The sequence below is a fragment of the Callorhinus ursinus genome, unplaced genomic scaffold (genome assembly GCF_003265705.2).
Source record: "Callorhinus ursinus isolate GAN/ISIS: 27379988/994484 unplaced genomic scaffold, GSC_fseal_2.0 scaffold14, whole genome shotgun sequence".
Classification (NCBI taxonomy): domain Eukaryota; kingdom Metazoa; phylum Chordata; class Mammalia; order Carnivora; family Otariidae; genus Callorhinus; species Callorhinus ursinus.
This window is the reverse complement of record NW_027397076.1, coordinates 39,822,723-39,840,703: the sequence shown is the minus strand read 5'-3', so window position 1 is coordinate 39,840,703 and position 17,981 is coordinate 39,822,723. Positions and strand designations below refer to the sequence as shown.

General features: G+C 40.2%; 1 protein-coding gene and 1 long non-coding RNA gene across 4 annotated transcripts in view; one reads left to right on the top strand and one right to left on the bottom strand.

The window, feature by feature from the left end:
* Positions 1-422: 422 nt before the first annotated feature.
* On the bottom strand, positions 423-17,426 carry KICS2 (KICSTOR subunit 2). Its single transcript, XM_025883502.2, has 3 exons — positions 17,124-17,426; positions 10,602-10,887; positions 423-1,672 (listed from the first exon to the last, which is right to left on the bottom strand). The coding sequence occupies exons 1-3, from the start codon at positions 17,356-17,358 to the stop codon at positions 856-858; spliced, it is 1,338 nt and encodes a 445-aa protein (XP_025739287.1). The 5' UTR covers positions 17,359-17,426; the 3' UTR covers positions 423-855.
* Positions 17,279-17,981, top strand: part of LOC141374126 (uncharacterized) — a 109,594-nt gene continuing 108,891 nt past the window's right edge. For all 3 annotated transcript variants that reach the window (XR_012380753.1, XR_012380752.1, XR_012380754.1), the window contains exon 1: positions 17,279-17,666. This is a non-coding gene — a long non-coding RNA (uncharacterized lncRNA). The remainder of the gene's footprint in view (positions 17,667-17,981) is intronic.

Below are 17,981 nucleotides of genomic sequence, written 5' to 3'. Positions count from 1 at the left end.
AGGTCTTTTGAATGCACAATTGATTTTTAGCAAGTACAATGTATTGAGACCAACATTTGGTATTATAAAAGTAGGCTAAGTCACATGAATGTCTAAAAGTGGCTGAAAAACAAAGACTACATGCTTTTTCAGCCCAAGAATAAGCAGGGAGTGGAGCCAAACGTGAACATACATCTCAGCAGAAAGGTGATAAACAGAAAGCCAAGTAGATAATATGCCAAAGAGTGAAGAAACCCCACATTATGGCTCATACTAACTTTCAAAGAGTGAAAAATTCATACTTTAAAGGGGTAAACACAAATGCAGTTAGGTGTGTAGATGACCCCCAAAGAACCCATCCAAAATTATCAATTTGTTGATGAGATTCATAAAACTAATTTCATGTTAATTTGCTAATTTATGAGATAGAAAACATACAGTCCTTGATTCTGAAAAAGCCATTTAATATCTTATCCCATTTACTGGTCCTGGAAGGAGGGGAAAAGAGAAGGCATTTGGAATTGCATTAAAACAAAGTTTAGAACAATATAAAACAGGTGGAAAGAACAACCAAAGGCCAATAAATATTCAGTCTACATGAAACACAGGAAAATAGGAGAAAATACTGTAGGTACTCTGCTGTACCATGGAGAGACCCAGTGGCCATGATCACTTCCTAGATTACTCTTTGGATACTTAATTCAATTGGCCTTAATTGCTTATAAAGTGTGCGACACAATTATGGAGGATTTGTCTTTAATTTAGCTGTGAAAGAAGCATGAATGGATGGAAACTCTAATCACAGACCACAGCAGATCATTAGAGCAATTAGGAGCAAACTTTCTAGTCTTGTAAACCTTTCACACAAACCACCTGCTAGCCTTTGGAGCCAGGCTTCAGACTTGCAAAAACTTTGGGGTTCTTAAGGGCAAGTGAGAGCTCATTGAGGAAGGAAATAAAGTGGGAGTCTCTTTCAGATTTCTTTGATTCAAAAATGACAACAATGGTAAAGTGAGGTTCCGGGCGGGTTAGGAAGTAGGTGCTCTGAACTTTGTCATCATAGAAGTGGACCACCTTTTCCAAGCTGTTCAGTTCGGACATGCGGTCTGTCATGATCATGATGACATTGGGCCAGTGCATGACGGGCCTGTCACTGGGCAGAGACACCACGGCTGGATACTGGTCCACTCCCTTAGGGGCCTCTCTGTAGGAATGGGGATGGTGATAGCCGTGACCCTGAAAGCTCTCAGAACCTCGGTTGTCAAAGATTAAGGACACATTGGCAGCGTCATACTTCCTAATGAAGCTGGAAATCTTTCCAAAAAAGTCTGGGTTGGCTTTCGCAGTCAACGTTTTCATTTCTGAAGCAGTCGTTTGTCGGCTCAGTGCCTCATGAAAGTAAAAGCTAAACTTGGCAAGAAGCATGTTTTTGAGTTTCATCAGCCAGAGGAAAAGGTGTGGGGGCTGAACGGCCTTCTGAGACTGCCCTCCAAACAGATGTTTCTTGGTCTCCCGCTGCTTTTCAAAGATCTGGCCCCAAGTCTGCAGCTTGGTGTGAGCACTGTGCAAGTTCACCAGAGACGGGAGGAACTTCCACTCCGAGACCTGAGCCTGGGCCTTCAGGAGATGACTCAGGACGTCCACTTCCAGCTGGAAATTGCTTTCCAAAGGACTGAGGATGGGGTGGTGAAATCTAGAGGGGAAGGGAAATTAATAGAAATAAGTGGAAATGTTACTCCATGTGTGCATTTCCTACCTTCAAAACAACACACTGTGGCCAGACGAATAATATTACGTTTGGGGGCAGGGAAAGGAAAGACTGAAGGGCTCCATGTCGATTCATTTATGCAGTTGTTCTGAGGCGTCTGGGTGGCTCAGTCAGTTAAGCGTCCAACTCTTCTTGATCGCAGGTCAGCTCTTGATCTCAGGGTCATGAGCTCAAGCCCCATAGTAGGCCCCATGCCCAGTGTGGAGTATTAATTAATAAATTATTTATTTATTTAAAAAATAAAATAATACACTTAAAAATAAATAAAAAGTTGTTCTGACATAATTTCACCATCAGAATTATGTCAGCATCATATCCTTCTATGGAAATCGCCTGACATTTAAACAAAAAATGAGAGTAGCAGCTAACTTCCTTTCAAATACAAAGAAATTAAATTAGCTGTACTTTTTTCTGAGTCTATTTTACTTATTCTGGGAATTATATAACTAACATAATCATCAAAACAAGGCATCTTTTTTTCAAGATGTGCTCCTAAAGAGGCAGAGGTAAAAAAAAAAAAAAAAAAGTCACTAAAACATCTCTTAAATGTGTATGTAACACACATAAACTTATTTGACGTTCATAGTAACTCCACAAAGTATTATGGTAACTCCATAGTAACTCCATAAGGCAAGCCTTTATTCAATCCCAGTTCCCAAATTTTCTGCATGTTTAATCACAGTTAAAAAACAAAATGGGAGGTTAAATCACAAAAATCTAACATTTCAACATTTATATGTTTTAAATTGGATTACTACTCACTAAATTAACTCTATGACTCATGGATTGCTACCTGCTATTTGTAAAACATTTTTTCTAATTCGCTGGTAGCAGTAATATTGGGTAGCAGGAGGGGAGTGGATGTGGGAGTACCTCCCTTCCAGGGAGAGGGGGGAAAAGGCCAAGGGCAGAGACCCTGAGGCAAGCGAGGGCAAGTTCTTTCTGATGCTTCAAGTCTCCTCTTCAGAGTCATTTCCTTAGAGATGTCTTCTCTGTTCACCTCCAGACTAAGTCAGGTGACCCCAATCGTATCCTCTAGTTTCTTAATACCTGTCCTCCACTTGAGTAGCTTCATCACATAGTTTGTCAGACAAACTGGGACATACGGTCACCTTTGCTTTGAGCTCCTCCCTGAGGAAAAGTAAAAGCTGCCTATTCCCTTCGCTCCTTTATCTCTAGAACATATGGCACAAACTAGAGATTCAGGAGAGATTCAGGAAACATGGCAACCAACTATGTTAAGATTTGAACCCTACTTTCTGCCTCATCAATTCTGTTGTTTGTGATCGAAATGAAATTCTGTAACAATGGCTAAGGAGAGTCCTCCCTGTCTGGACCACTTAGAGCCTTCTTGCCTAGGCTGCTGCTGCTTGTGAGAAATGCCAGGGGAGTTTGAGTGTCTGCCTGGCCTGTGCACCCTCCTTCTCAAGGAGCCAACTCCAGGCCCTTATACTTTTCCCAAAGACCCGAAGCATCTGCAAGTGACCCTATTTTAAAGATGTGGGCAAAAATCTAGTATTTACTGATATGCCCCAGGTACCACAGGATTTGACTTACAGGTCTGAATCCATGTAAATTACTTGTTTCACTGTCAACAAGACAGAATCTTCTCATATGGCTGTTTTGGCCCCCCTGAAGCGGAAAATGCTGGTTATTGATGAAAAAGTTAAGAAAAAAAATCATCACAAATATAGCTGGAGTTAAAAAATCCATTTAAATGTTAATTAGAGGGATTATTAAACATTAATTAGAGAGCCCATACTAGGTTAGATATTATAAGATAGAAACTCATTATCATGTGATAAGGATATAGTTACTCACATGACCACACATTATTTTTTTTCTATTACCAGCATTTTACCTTCAATATCTTTCAAGAGAGGGAAGCTAAAACATGGGTGGAGGGTCTCAGCCTAATAATACATTCAAAGAATCAGAAAGATAGGGGTGCCTGGGTGGCTCAGTCAGTTAGGTGTCCACCTCTTGATTTCGGCTCAGGTCACGCTCTCAGGGTCGTGAGATGGAGCCTCACATCAGACTTGGTGCTTGGCAGGGAGTCTGCTTGAAGATTCTCTCCCTCTACACCTCCCCCTACTCGCTGTCTCTGGCACTCTCTGTCTCTCTAAAATAAATAAATCAATCTTTAAGAAAAAAGAATCAGAAAGATAAACTAGATTTCAAATCCTCTAGCTCATGCGCTTAGTTAATTAATTTGGACTCTTCAGACATTACATGCTTTGAAATAAACATTAAGAAAGTCTAATACACATGCACACACACAACTTCACTATAGCATGTTTCAAAATCTTTGAATTGTAAGAAATGCTCCTACCACCTTAGCTTTTAGGCTCTTTGGCACTTAATGACCACAAAGCATCACAAGATTCTATAATGATGGGTATCAAGAAAATTTGCCAAGGAACTTGGAACACAGTAAGACTTTCAATAACAGGAAAACGGTATAAGATTGAAGAAAATTCTACCACAAATAACAATACTGTTATTTTTCTGCTTCATTGGAAATCATCATTTATATCCAACATTCTCCTTGAAAGAACATGAATTCTCTGTACAAATCTTCAGAAAGAATTCTGAACAAGCTCTTCCATAAACATATACTAAAAGTGTTTAAATGTTCAACGTTTATTAGGATGAATGTGAATGTCGAAGCTATTTTTCATCCTTAAGAAGAGCTAAAAATTCATGTTAATGTTATTTTGCCAAGACTTTGCGATTAGCATTATGATGTATCATTTCCCCATTTCCATTCTGCTCTGTGCCTCATACCCATTTACAACTCACACTATAGGGGGATCTGTTAAATTGTTGTAATCCAAAAATACACACCTCAACTATGGCAGCAAGCTTGAAAGAGTCTGAATACAGAATAAATGGACAACTATTTGCAGAGAACATCTGCTCTAAAAAAAGCCAAATGAAAGAGAGGGGGGTGGAGAGAGAGAGAGAGAGAGCTCTCTCCTTCACAAATCCACATCAAGGAGTTCCTTCCAAAAGAAGTATCCAGGTCCCATTCATGTTAGAAGTCAGATTAAAACAATTAAAAACAAATCTGTAGCACAATGTGAATGTTCAAAATGCCACAGAATTATACTCTTAAAAATGGTAAATTTTACGTTATGTATACTTTACCACAATAAAAAAAACTATCTCTTCTCATTTAAAATTTTTACTAGTTTTTAGGGGCACATGGATGGCTCAGTTGGTTAAGTGTCTGCCTTCAGCTCAGGTCATGATCCCAGGGTCCTGGGATCGAGCCCCACGTCGGGCTCCCGGCTCAGCAGGAAGCCTGCTTCTCCCTCTCCCACTCCCACTGCTTGTGTTCCTGCTCTTGCTATCTCTCTCTCTGTCAAATAAATAAAATCTTTAAAAATAAATAAATAAATAAATTTTTTACTAGCTTTTAGATACAAATACATTGAAGTTATAAAGATACATTAGCCAAAGGTTTGCCTTATAGAGACTTCCCAAGGTAGGAGGTACTTATAATGGATACAAGTTGGAAGTAAACACATCTCTTATGAGAGGTACAAAATAAGATTTTAGAAAAAGCAATTTCTTTTGGTTGAAAGATTATGCAGGCCATAAGGGAGACAGAATTTGAATTGAGCCATGCAACTTCAAGAGCAGCTAAGATTCGGCCGTGTAAAGATGAGGGCTTAAATTTCTGGCCCCATTCTTTTTTTTTTTTAAGATTTTATTTATTCATTTGAGACACAGAGATAGAGAGAGAGAGAGAGAGAGAGAGAGCATGAACAGGGGTAGAGGCAGAGGGAGAAGCACGCTCTCCTCTGAGCCAGGAGCCCGATATGGGGCTTGATCCCAGGACCCTGGGATCCTAACCCGAGCCGAAGGCAGCCGCTTAACCAGCTGACCCACCCAGGCGCCCCTTAAGTTGAATAAATTTGAGAAATATGTACAGGAAAGATTTCCTGACCCTCCTCTGAAACAGGTCATAAAACCCTCAAGTGAGACGTGCCTTTCCCCTTACTCTAAGGAAGGGAGCATCCCTATCTCCAAACACAAGGGACACAGAGAGGAATCTGAAAGAACAGGCCTTGCTGCTTCCCGGAGCTTTAGCTCAGACCCTTTTTCATCCTAGCACATTTTCCCACAACTCTTACATCTTTAAATGCATTCAGATGAATTTTGTTTTTTAATAGAATCTACCATAAAAACACAGATTTAACAGCTTCTTTGTGTCTTCTTTATATTATGAAGACTCCCCTGACATGTAAAACTTACATTAAATACACTGGCGTGTTTTTCTCTTGGTAATTTGTCTTTTGTTAAAGGGCCCCCCCGTTGAGAATTTAGAAGGGTAGAAGGTATTTTTCCTCCCCTCCGAGTTCAAGGACATTCGAGGCAAAACAAATAATGAACCAAAGTAGGAAATAGCAAATACTTATGGGGAACACATTAGATTATGGATTGTTTTTTGGCTTCTGCTTAAAATCCTGAAAATTTTCTCTTTGAAGCTTCTTTCTTTTTACTAAGAGTTTGGGTACAATTTAAAGCATTTGATGGGCCTTAGATAAATTTGAAAAGATTGGCTGGGGCAAGACCACAGAAGCCCTTCAGCCCTCACTGTTAAGATTTAGACAAGCTGAATGCCTAGAGTAGACTGTGTCCCATAGAAATGGCACTATTGTTGCTTTTGCTTATGAAATTTTCAATGGGCGAAAATTCACCTTGTTGAACTATACACACACAACTAACTGTTAATTTCACTTATCATCACAAATCTTTTCTTGAAGGAAAAAGGGCACAAGGCCTAAATCAATCACAGTTCTGCCCTTGGTGAGAATCCTGTCATCAGAAGCATTCAGATCAAAAAACTGTGCTCCCTAAAATGCAAAGAGAAACTTCACTGTAACTCAATTTTTAAAAATGTTCTTTGGGGTGCCTGGCTGGGTCAGTCGGTGGAGAGTGTGACTCTTGGTCTCTGAGTTGTAAGTTTGAGCCTCACGTTGGGTGTAGAGATTACTTCAAAGTAAAATCTTTAAAAAAAAAAACAAAAACAGAAAAGTTCTTTAAAATCTATCTGTAAAATCATGGTTAAAGGATATAAGTCACTTAATGGTATATTACTGCCACATGAGAGGATTTTTTTAAAAGATTTATTTATTTATTTGAGAGAGAGAGAGAGCGCGCGCACGCATGTGCCCCCACACAGTGGGGAGGGGCAGAGGGTGAGGGAGAGTATTAGCCGACTCATGCTGAGCGCAGAGCCTGATGTGGGCAGGGTAAATCTTAGAACCCGGATGTGAGATCACAACCTGAGCTGAAACCAAGAGCCCTACGCTTAACTGACTGCGCCACCCTGGTGCCCCCAACAGAGGGATTTTTAAAAGCTGTCCGGAACGAATAAATACTTGCTCTGTTCTTTAAAAGAATTACTTCTTAAAATTATACTCTTGACTTAGGAGAGTAAATATTTTGCATTTATAACCAGCTTTAACTATGAAATAGAAAAATTAACCAGAATCTTCTTTTATGCCCACTGTACAAAAGAGTAAGTAAATTCAAAATGAAATCTACAGAATCAAAAAATGTTCCATTGATGCTTCCTTGGGGAAAAAAAACAAAACAAAATTCAAGTTCTACCTCTCCCCAAAAGTATTCAAGGAATAGTAGACATCCTGATCCTGTATGAGCTAAATTCATATTCTTCCTTCTAAGGGCACACAATAAAAACTTGTATGATTAATGTTAATTATTCAATTTGAAATGCAGCATCACAATGACTGTGGTTTGTAAGCAATAATTTACATTTGCTTAATAATGTAATAAGTTTGCCAAAAGAGGAAACCTTTAATACTCTTCTACTCTGAACACAACTGGCTTCCAAAGGAAACAAACAAAACATGCTTCCCATGAAAGCAGACTGGGCCTTGCAATAACTCACATAGACTCTGCATCTCCCATCAGGGCCACAGGTTTAGACTCCACGTTATACATCACGCTTGTTAATTTTTTAATACAAAAGCATTTCATCATTTGAAAGATGAAAGATTCACACATTATTTTAGAAGCGTTATGACATGGATCAGATATACTGGGGCAAAGAAATATTTCCTGAAAGATCAGCTGGGTCCTTTGGGAAAAGGATTAACTCTTTCAATACAATACAAAATATGAATTACTTCTCTAAACACTGGAACCATGAAAGAAGTATGTTTGATATAGCACAGATGCCAAATCAAAAGGAAGAAGAAGAAAAGAAGAAGAAGAAGAGGAGGAGGAAGGTCTATAGAAAAAAGGATATTATCCTGGCAAAAGGCAAGGTATGTTAATTTATACCTAAAATAATTCCACTTCCCCCCCAAAATCAACATATTATACAGAATTTCAACTTTTCAGAATTTTTTAACTAAGGAATTTATGTTCAAATTAACCCAAAGTTTCTAATTAATTTTTAGGGTTGGAGATATCTATAATCAGTAATTCCCTATTAATTATAAAGGCAGCATGGGTGGAAAATAGAGACAGATGAAAACACCCTGACCTGGGGTGATACTGTGCCCCTGGCTCCATCAGATTCCATCAGTGTCCACTCAGTACCTGGTAGAGCCAAGTACCCTAAAAGCTTCAAGAATGAAAGCTGGGCTTTTGCAGGAAATGAAAGAAATCCTCAAAGGTCTGGGAAGTGGGATGTTTCAAAGAAGGTACAAAAAGGATAGATCACAAATCTAATCAAATAAAAATGATTAAATAGTAATAATCATTCCTACGAGACACACACAAGCACATGCATTCACACACTGTTTAAGGTTCAATACCTAGTCTATCCCAGTGTTGGCACCTTTCTCTTATTTATCCAAACAATTTTTTCACGGAGACTATTTTCAATATCACAGGGAACTTTGAAAACATACAGGTTTCTGGGAACCCAATCGAGATTCACTAAATCTTACCCTCTCAGGGAAGAAGGGCAAGGCAGGGGCAGGGGGCAAGTATGGTTCTTTCTTTTAAGCTTCCCAAATGGTTCAGCAAACCACTTTCACGTTAGCATTTGGGAATCACCACATGAGATCTCTTCCCTTTGAGAGTCATATCTCCAACTGTATTTTTGCTTTTGGATTTCAAAAAATTATTTTATTTAAAAAAATGAGGAAGAAATAAGAGTTCCAAACAGAAAATTTGTTAACACGTAAAATATGTTTTAAAAAAAGAAAATGTGTACGTACAGACTCTCTCTCAAGAATGGTAGGAAGAACTTGCTAACAACATTCACTACCTCTTAGGAAAGGAATTAAGTAGATGAAGAACAGGGGCACTTTTTACCATGTATTCTTTCATACTTTATAAATTTTGAGCCATAATGTATTATCTACTAAAATAGATAAAAATTTAGAATATATCATAAAAATAGAAAACACATGACAATAAAAAATAATATAGAGGACATTTTGGAGACAATTGGGGAAATCTGAATACGGACTACTTACTGCTGATGGTAGAAAAAAATCAGTGCTAAATTTCCCGAGTGAGAAAACTATGCTACAGTTTTGTATAGTTCTTAGAAGATACAATCTGAGTATTTGGGAGTAGAGTGTCATGATGTTTGCATCTGACGTCCAAACAATACAGGGAGGGGGAGATAAAATTATATACAGAGAGAGATAAAGCAAACATGACAACATTTTAATAATATGAGTCCAGGGGAAGGATGTTTGTGTGTTCATTGCACAGCTTTATTTCTTGTTTTTAATAATAGCTTTACTACTTAAATCACATACATAAAGTATACTCTTTTAAGGTATAGGATGCAATGGTTTTAGTATAGTCAGAGTTGTGCAACCATCACTACTACCTAATTTTAGAACAGTCTCATGACCCCCCAAAAAGGAACCCTGTATCCATTAGCAGTCACTCCCCATTCTCACCTTCCCCCCTAGACCCTGACAATCATTTTCTGTGTCTGTAATTTGTAATCTATGTTCTGTGTTTATGACTTTGCCTATTCTGGACATTTCCTATAACTGGAATGATAACTATATGTGATCTTTTGTGACTGGTTTCTTTCACATAGCGTAATTATTCAAGATTCATGCGTGTTGTAGCATGTATCAATACTTCTTTCCTTTCTACAGCTGAATAATAACACACAAAGCTTCTCAAATTCCTTTCATATTGTTTTTTGGCTCAGGAAGTGAGCAATACATTATAGCCAGGCTCATTTTTTTTCCAAGTAAAAGGAGCAATTTCTTTCAAATACAAGTTTTCCAGCTGATCAACATCTTTTGTTAAAAAAAAATTAAATTGGCTACAAATAGCCTTTTGACTATTAAAAAAATTTAAGTATGCCCTCCTCAAAAGCACAGATGCCTGTCTCCACTAAGAAAGTTTAAAACAAAACCAAAACTACGCCACAGGCACCGAAAGCAATTATGAAGAGGTTTCCAACACATGATAAGTAATGGTTACATCTGAGGACTAAGTAGATAACTCGCCAAGGTGATTATTTTGGAAGGGACACTTATTTGAATAATGGTTTGTAAAAATATATATATATATTTTACATACAATTCTCCCCTTGTGTGAACTCTTTTATAAGCAGCAAAATCAGTTATAATATATCTTTTAAGGATTACTTCATTCTTGGTCTTTCTTTGGCTATTGCTTGGAGAAGTATCCACCCACCATGGTGTTAATGAAGCCCAAAGAAGGTACCTCATGTATACCTGTTGCTTAATTAGTATGTACAAAATGTAAAGTGACGATTTCTCCCCTTTGCAGGCATTTCATCCTAGATTTTCTTCATAAGCGTGCTGGGACGGAGCATGTGTGCATGGGAGTGAGAGGCTGTCCCTCCCGCCCTCCTCACACTCACCTGGAGCTGTATTTCTTGAGGATGGTGTCCAAAAGGCCAACGAGCTCCTCAGCGTTGATGAACTTCTGCGGGCTGAGGGCGTACATCTTCTCGTAGAAGTCTGCGATCTCCATGCGGGCCTGAACGAAGAAGCAGAGCTGCTCTGACAGGTGGGAAAGCAGTTCCTCCACGTGTGGGGCGGTCCCGCCCAGGGCTCCGCGGCCAGTCACCACCTTCTTCAGCTCGTTGTGCAGGGACGTATAGATGGTTCGGATGGAATCCTTCCTGCTGAAGAAGGACTGGCCCCCTTGGGAGGCAAATGACATTAGCACATGACAAGTAAGGGAGAGAAACCAGAAAGACAAAACACCTCCCAGACTCCAAAAGGAAAGGAGTGGAGCCCGCTGAGCTCAGGGCGTTATCATCATCTACCATATTCTCTGACTCCTACGATTGGAATTTAAATATTTTGTGATTCATAATTTCACTGAGGAATAAGAAATGAATGCCTGGTGCAACTCATTAGTGTAGCAACAGACCTCTGTATGATTTCCTTAGCCAGGCATCGATTCTCCCCTACCCCACGTTAATGAGGATTCGCATTTATTTCAGAGGATAATTGACCTAGATAGTGATATCAGCCTGGATCTAAATAGCCCTTCTTCCCCATACATATATTTAAAACAAAAGCGAATACCCGATTGGAAAACACTGTTGTTATTCCTGATAAATCAGAAAATTTTATTTCTGCATTAGCGTTGCATTTTCCTTTGAATCTTATCTTTTAAGACATACCAGAAAATGGAAAATACACATACATGTATCTCCCTTACACAAGAACACAGACTACTGGGATTCCAGGGGAAAAAAGGAAATCTGTAGTACTTTTTTTTTTTTTAAGCTCTACGCCCAACATGGGGTTTGAACTCACAACCCTGAGATCAAGAGTTGCACGCTCCTCCAAATGAGCCAGCCAGGCACCCAGAAATCTTTAGTACTCTTGACAAGGTTGACACTATAGGTTATAACAATAAGCACCGTGTTGTGAATGATTAAGAGCAGGAAGCAATTATAAATAACTGTTGCTGTAACACTCGGGTTCCAAAGGAAATCAGCAAAAAAAAAAAAAAAAAAAGACAGGGGTGCCTGGCTGGTTCAGTTGGTAGAGCATGTGACTCTTGATCTCAGGTTCATGAGTTCAAAACCATGTTGGGGAGGGACCCTACTTAAAAAAAAAAAAAAAAAGACCAAATACATCCCTTACAACAGTTAAAAAGGATCAAGTGGCATAGACATCATTTCCTTATTCTGTATTAATACATGATCAACTCTATTTCTAATAATTATAGAGCCAGCTTCGTAGATGTTTTCTTAAGCAATTCTGCACCCCACTAAATAAAGGGTCACAGGCAAGATGTTAGGAGAATGAGAAGAAACAGGGCAGGTTTAAAACAGTAATTCTTAGAAGTATATAAAAACCTCAGAGGTGGATGACAGTTTAAATTTTCTATTGATATACACAGAATGCTTTCATGAATAAACTAATTACTATTCTAAACACATCAACTGGGAGTGAAAATTATTTATCAAGGCATTTGTAAAATATCCTTTTAACAAATGAAACATTTCACAATGTTCTTTTTAGTTCATGGCCCAGTTTATATTTTAAGAAATAAATCTTAGATCCTTTCCTACTACTGTGACCACCTTGTCCCAGTCTACCCAGGACTTTCTGGGTTTTGGCACTGAAAGCCTGGCTTCTTGGAAAACCAGACATAGTCCCACATCCTGGGAACGCCCCCTGGCGCTGGGCAAACCTAGAAAATTGGTCACCCTACTTACTACTTACTACACAAACTATCATTACTTAAAAGTGTTTTCTTCAATATAATGGCTAAACAAAGTAACTAGCATTCAAATAATCTCTCCTACTAATAGCAGCAAAAACCATTTGGTGCAGTTGGATTGACCCCAGCATTCACAACCCACCCAGGACTGTACCCTGAAGGGTTTGCCCTCCCTTCCCTGCCTATCTTCAGTCTAACCTTGGAGATTTTGTGAAGTAACAGTATGGAATAAATAGACCTCTGTGCCCAAGTTTAAGGAAAAAAATCTCTTAGGTTAGGTAGGTAACAAGACTACCATGCAAAATCTATGGGGTGCCTAGCTGGCTCAGTCAGTGGAGGGTGCGACTCTTGATCTCAGGGTTGTGAGTTCAAGCCCCACACACTGGGTGTACTTATTACTTAAAAATAAAATCCTAAAAAGAAACCAAACACAAAACCTAAAAGCTCTGGAAGTCTGACCAACTTAGTTCCAAATTCCAGCTTCTGAATTTACAAGCTGTGTGATGTGCCAATGACATAGCCATAGGTTATAACAAAATAAGCACCGTGTTGTGGATGATTAAGAGCAGGAAGCAATTATAAATAACTGTTGTTATTTATGTTATTAAGCCTGAGTTGTTGTTTTTAACATGAAACTAGTAATAGAGCTCAGAAGACAAAATGAAATACCATTTGGTATGTAATGTGCCTGGAGCAAAGTGCGTATTCCACAACACTAATCCCTCCCTTTCTCTTCCATTTATAACTGATGTAAGAAAATTCTAAATACTACCTAATTGGGCTTCTAAAACCCTATGATAAATTGGGAGCTTCGTGTACTATAAAAAAGAATAACTATCTATTTGACAGATAGCTAGGTGACCTCAACTGTGTACTCACCGCTGCTGTTAACAGGGTGGCCTTGGTGACAATTTTAAATCTGGGTGAAAAAGGAATACCTTTCTTCATCAGATTACTCTTATCTAAGGGAGTGGAAACACCACATAAATACAAAGAATACCCTGAAAAGCTTATCAATAAACATCAATCACTAGTGTGTTTAGTGACACTAACATACTAGTCAAGTGCCACTAGAAAGAAGGGAGAGACCACTAATGCATTTCTTTTAAACAGGTCTCTTTTCTCAAAGCTCTCAGGAGCACAATCCTACTTGTTGACTACCCTGGTTAGGAATATCCAATGGGGACTGGCCTTCCTTCTTACTGGGAAACAAAGAAGCAGAGACACCAGACATCTTCCTCTTTACAAGTTTTTGGATTTACAAAATATGATTATTTTGAATTATTTCCAGAAGGTTCTATGTATTGAATCCTCATTATTTCTCAAGATTCCAACAGTCCATCTCACATGATAAAATTTCAAGTAATAAGTATGTCTGAGTATTTTATCCCACAACTTCTTGTTAATGATAATCTATAAATATTGGTTCTCAAGTTAAGTCATTTTCTACCATGCTAAATTCTAGCAACCAGAGGTTGAGGAAACTCTCCAGTAATGAAACAAAAGGGAAAAAGTATGACCTAAAATCCTCCAAAGGCATTAGATGGCATATTTTTATCACTGGTCCTTACCCAAACAGGTATATTCTCCCCTCAGAGGAAAGAGAAAGCTCCAAGGTAAGGGGTCCACCCAAAGTTTTTCAGAACTGAGCCAATACAGGAACAGAAGTCTCCCTGTGAGGTCTGTCCTTTGCCTAAAGTGTTTGCCCACACGTGCATCTGTAATCAGGATTCACTGCCAAGGTCTCTGATAAACACCAGTCACAAGAGTGAGGTCAAAAAGACTCACTTTTTTGGACCATGTTTTAAATGTTTAAAAATACACATAAAACTTTTTGTTTTGCTTTAAAAAAAAATACATTCTAATTAGCAAAGTATTTGAAGAACATGGGAGTGTCTTAAGTGGCAACACAAAAATTTTTCCACAAGGTTTTAAGAAAAAAAAATCACAAAGTCATAAGCATGTTGATAACACAAACATTCCAGTATCAAAAAACCGTAGGATGCAAAGTTAAAATTTAAAATCTGGGGGCGCCTGGGGGGTTCAGTCGTTGAGCGTCTGCCTTTGGCTCGGGTCAGGGTCCCAGAGTCCTGGGATCGAGTCCTGCATCGGGCTCCCTGCTCCGTGGGAAGCCTGCTTCTCCCTCTCCCTCTGGCCCTTCCCCTGCTTTGTGTTCCCTCTCTCACTGTGTCTCTCTGTGTCAAATAAATAAATAAAAATCTTTAAAAAAAATTTTAATCTGGAAACTACGGGGTGCCTGGGTGGCTCAGATGGTTGGGCGTCTTCAGCTCAGGTCATGATCCCTGGGTCCTGGGATCAAGCCCCACATCTGGCTCCTGGGTTGGCGGGGAGCCTGCTTCTCCCTCTCCATCTGCCTCTCCCCCTGCTCATGCTCTCTCTCTCTCTGTGTGTCTTGAATGATAAATAAAATCTTTAAAAAAATAAAAAATAAAATAAAATCTGGAACCTACATTTACTATACATGTGAATAAGTTAATGAGACATTAAAGTTAAACATGCCAATTCTCAGAACATTCACTCCGAAGTCACAGATCACCTGGGAGCCTGAACCATGCCTGGGCATGTTTCATACTGTAAACTGCTCCTGGATCAATTTCAAGGTGCAGGCTTCAGGCTCATCCATGCAAGCTGGGGGCCCACACAGAACTAATCACTTTACATAATAAGGGCCATTGCACAGAACCCAAGGCAGAGATAGTGATGATCTCACACGTGCTCTTACACACAGGGCAGCCAGTTGTTTACCTAAAACCACACACATACAACTTAAACTGGAGTAGCAGATTTTTAAACTGGCGTCCAGCAGTAGGCTTTAGGAAATCCAACTGAACCGTCTCCAATTAAATGCAAAATTGTATAACACATATATTTTCCATATAAGTCCATAGGTTTCATCAAATTCTCATAGATGAGCTTAAAGAAATTAAGAATCATGGCACTGGGATCAATCACCATTCTTCATGAGGTGGGGGAATCTAGAAACTACTAAAACTGCCAGAAAATTACCCACCTTCATTTTATAGCCAGAATCCTCCCCATTTCCAAATACAGCTGGCCCCTGAATAATGCCAGGGGTGGTGGAGGGGGTGTTGGGGAGCTGACCTCCCCCAACACAGTCAAAAATCCCAGTATAACTTTTGACTCCCCCAAGACTTAATCACTAACAGCCTATTGTCGACTGGAGGCCTTACTGATAACATAAACAGTAGATTAACATGTATGCTCTATGTTATGTGTATTATATATTGTATTCTTATAGTAAAGTAAGCTAGAGAAAAGAAAATGTTAAGATAATCATGAAAGATGAGAAAGTACATTTACTGTACTGTACTGTATTTATCAAAAAAATCCATCTATTAGTGGGCCCATGCAGTTCAAACCCCTATTGTTCAAGGGTCACCTGTATATACAAAGTATTTTTAAATTATAATACATACACCAATTTTTTTTATAAATCATCTGGATAAAAATACAATCTGACAGTTCAAAGCCAGGTATTCTGGTTTGAGACCTCTCACCTACCCATACAAATGCACATAGACAATTTGCTAATCTATAGAAAGGGAAGTAATAACACTGCCACAGCACTTGCAAATTTGTGAGAAGTGCCACTGTAAAAAAGGGTGGAAAAAATACACAAGGTGATTCTATCTGAGCAATTTTGCCAGTAAGTCAACGTACTAAACAACAAGTTATTATTTGAACAGCTAAGGCAAAAGTTAAGATCTCGGAAAGCCCTGCCCTTTGGGCGTTTACTGAAGGCAGTATGTATATGGCCACCTTCAGGCAACATAAAGAAACTGGGGGCTAAAAATCAAAATGGAATCTGCACTCAATTTTACCTTTCTATTCTTTATTGCATATGTGTTCTTCATACCAGACCCTGTGCTTCTGATAATTAAAGGGTCTAAAAATAGGCCAAAATACTAACTTTGAAAGCTCTGGGATTCATATTGATTGTTGGTAATTATAAGTAGTAATACTTTATATGCATAGCCCTTGGCTTTCACATATTTTATTTCCTTCTGATCTACTCATATTGTTTCTACTAGTGAAAATCTATTGAATCAGCTCTTGCATCTTATTTTCAGGGGCAAGATTTACGATGGAATGATAAGTGTTTACCATTTTCCCCTTAAGTCCCCTCTTGCTAGTGTTAGGCATATTTCTTGCCTTTCCTGTCCAGTATTCATTTATTTCCTCATCCATTAAATATTTATTGACGGCCTAAGAAGGGGTAGGGCTCCATCTGTAACTCGCAGGGGCCTTAACTTCAAAAGCCAGACAAAAGTGTTCATTAATTCTAACTAGGTTGTATGGCCAAGTTTTGCTCCTCTGGCCACAGTGTCATTTGTCAGAAAAGCGAAGACATACAGTTTGCTTAACTTTTCATTTATGGCACCAATCCATGCACTGAGCAAAATGGATACACCCATCGGTTTGAGACACAGCCCTAAAAAGAGCATCCACCCCGGCGGCCAATCTATCAGCAGCAGAGGCCGGTGGGCGGGGTTTGTGGAAGCCGAGGGGAGGAAGGGAACGGTGGGAGGAGATCTGGGAGAGCCAAGTTGAGCCTGAAGCTAGGAGTGAGACAGGGAACCCAAGCCACTGCCGATCGGGGAATACACCCCCTTTCCTTCCTCCTCAAAGGGCACGGGGGGCGGGGCGGAGGTACCTAGTTTTTGCCCCAGGTAGGTGAGGCTGTGATAGACCTTCTCGGCCGCGGCCAGGTGGGCCAAGGCCGCCAGCAGCGACAGCCAGCTGCCCCCCGCGCTCTTGTTGGCCTCTCGTTCCTTGTCCACATTGTCCTTGGCCTTGTCGTAAGAGAAGATACCCAGGTGAGAGAAGAACGTCTCCAGCACCGCCTGTTCCACCGGGACCGGGGCGGCCAGCGGGATAGACTCCCCCATGCGAGCTGCGACCCAGCTCCACCCACGTGGCTCTCCTCTCCCTCGCACTTCCGGGTTCTCAGGGAACGTGCGCACCAGCGTGCGCGCGCGTGACCGCCGCAAGCGACGGGCTCGTGAGCGCGCTGCTGCCTGGACTGCGCCTGGGCCTTAGAGGACACCGGTAAGGGCCAAGGAAGGAGGGAAGTGGCCCTTCTTCAGCTCCTGAGTAGCTTCGGCTTTTCCGTTCCCGCAGCGCTGACTATTTGGACCTTTGGGGCAGAACGCAAGACGGTCAACTCGCTCCTCCGCGGACCTGACTGCGTTCTGAGGTGAGCTGAGAGGCCCCGCCCTGGGAGATGCGTCAGTGCTGGTGACGTCACGCTCACATGACGTCAGTAGTTCTTGCTCTGACATCTAGCCAGGGTTGGCCTATGCTTGCCTTGGGCCTGCCTTGGGCCTGCCGGGCGCTGAGCGGTGAGGCTAGTGGCTGGAACTGTGCTCTCTTACAAGGAGTCAGCTCTCATAGCTTTTAAACTACCGCCAAGTGAGTGGATTATAGTACCTGATACGGGTAAAGGTTTATATCTTATCCGCGTTTCTGATTTTCACCCAATCACGCACTTTGCATTTATTCGCACCTGTGT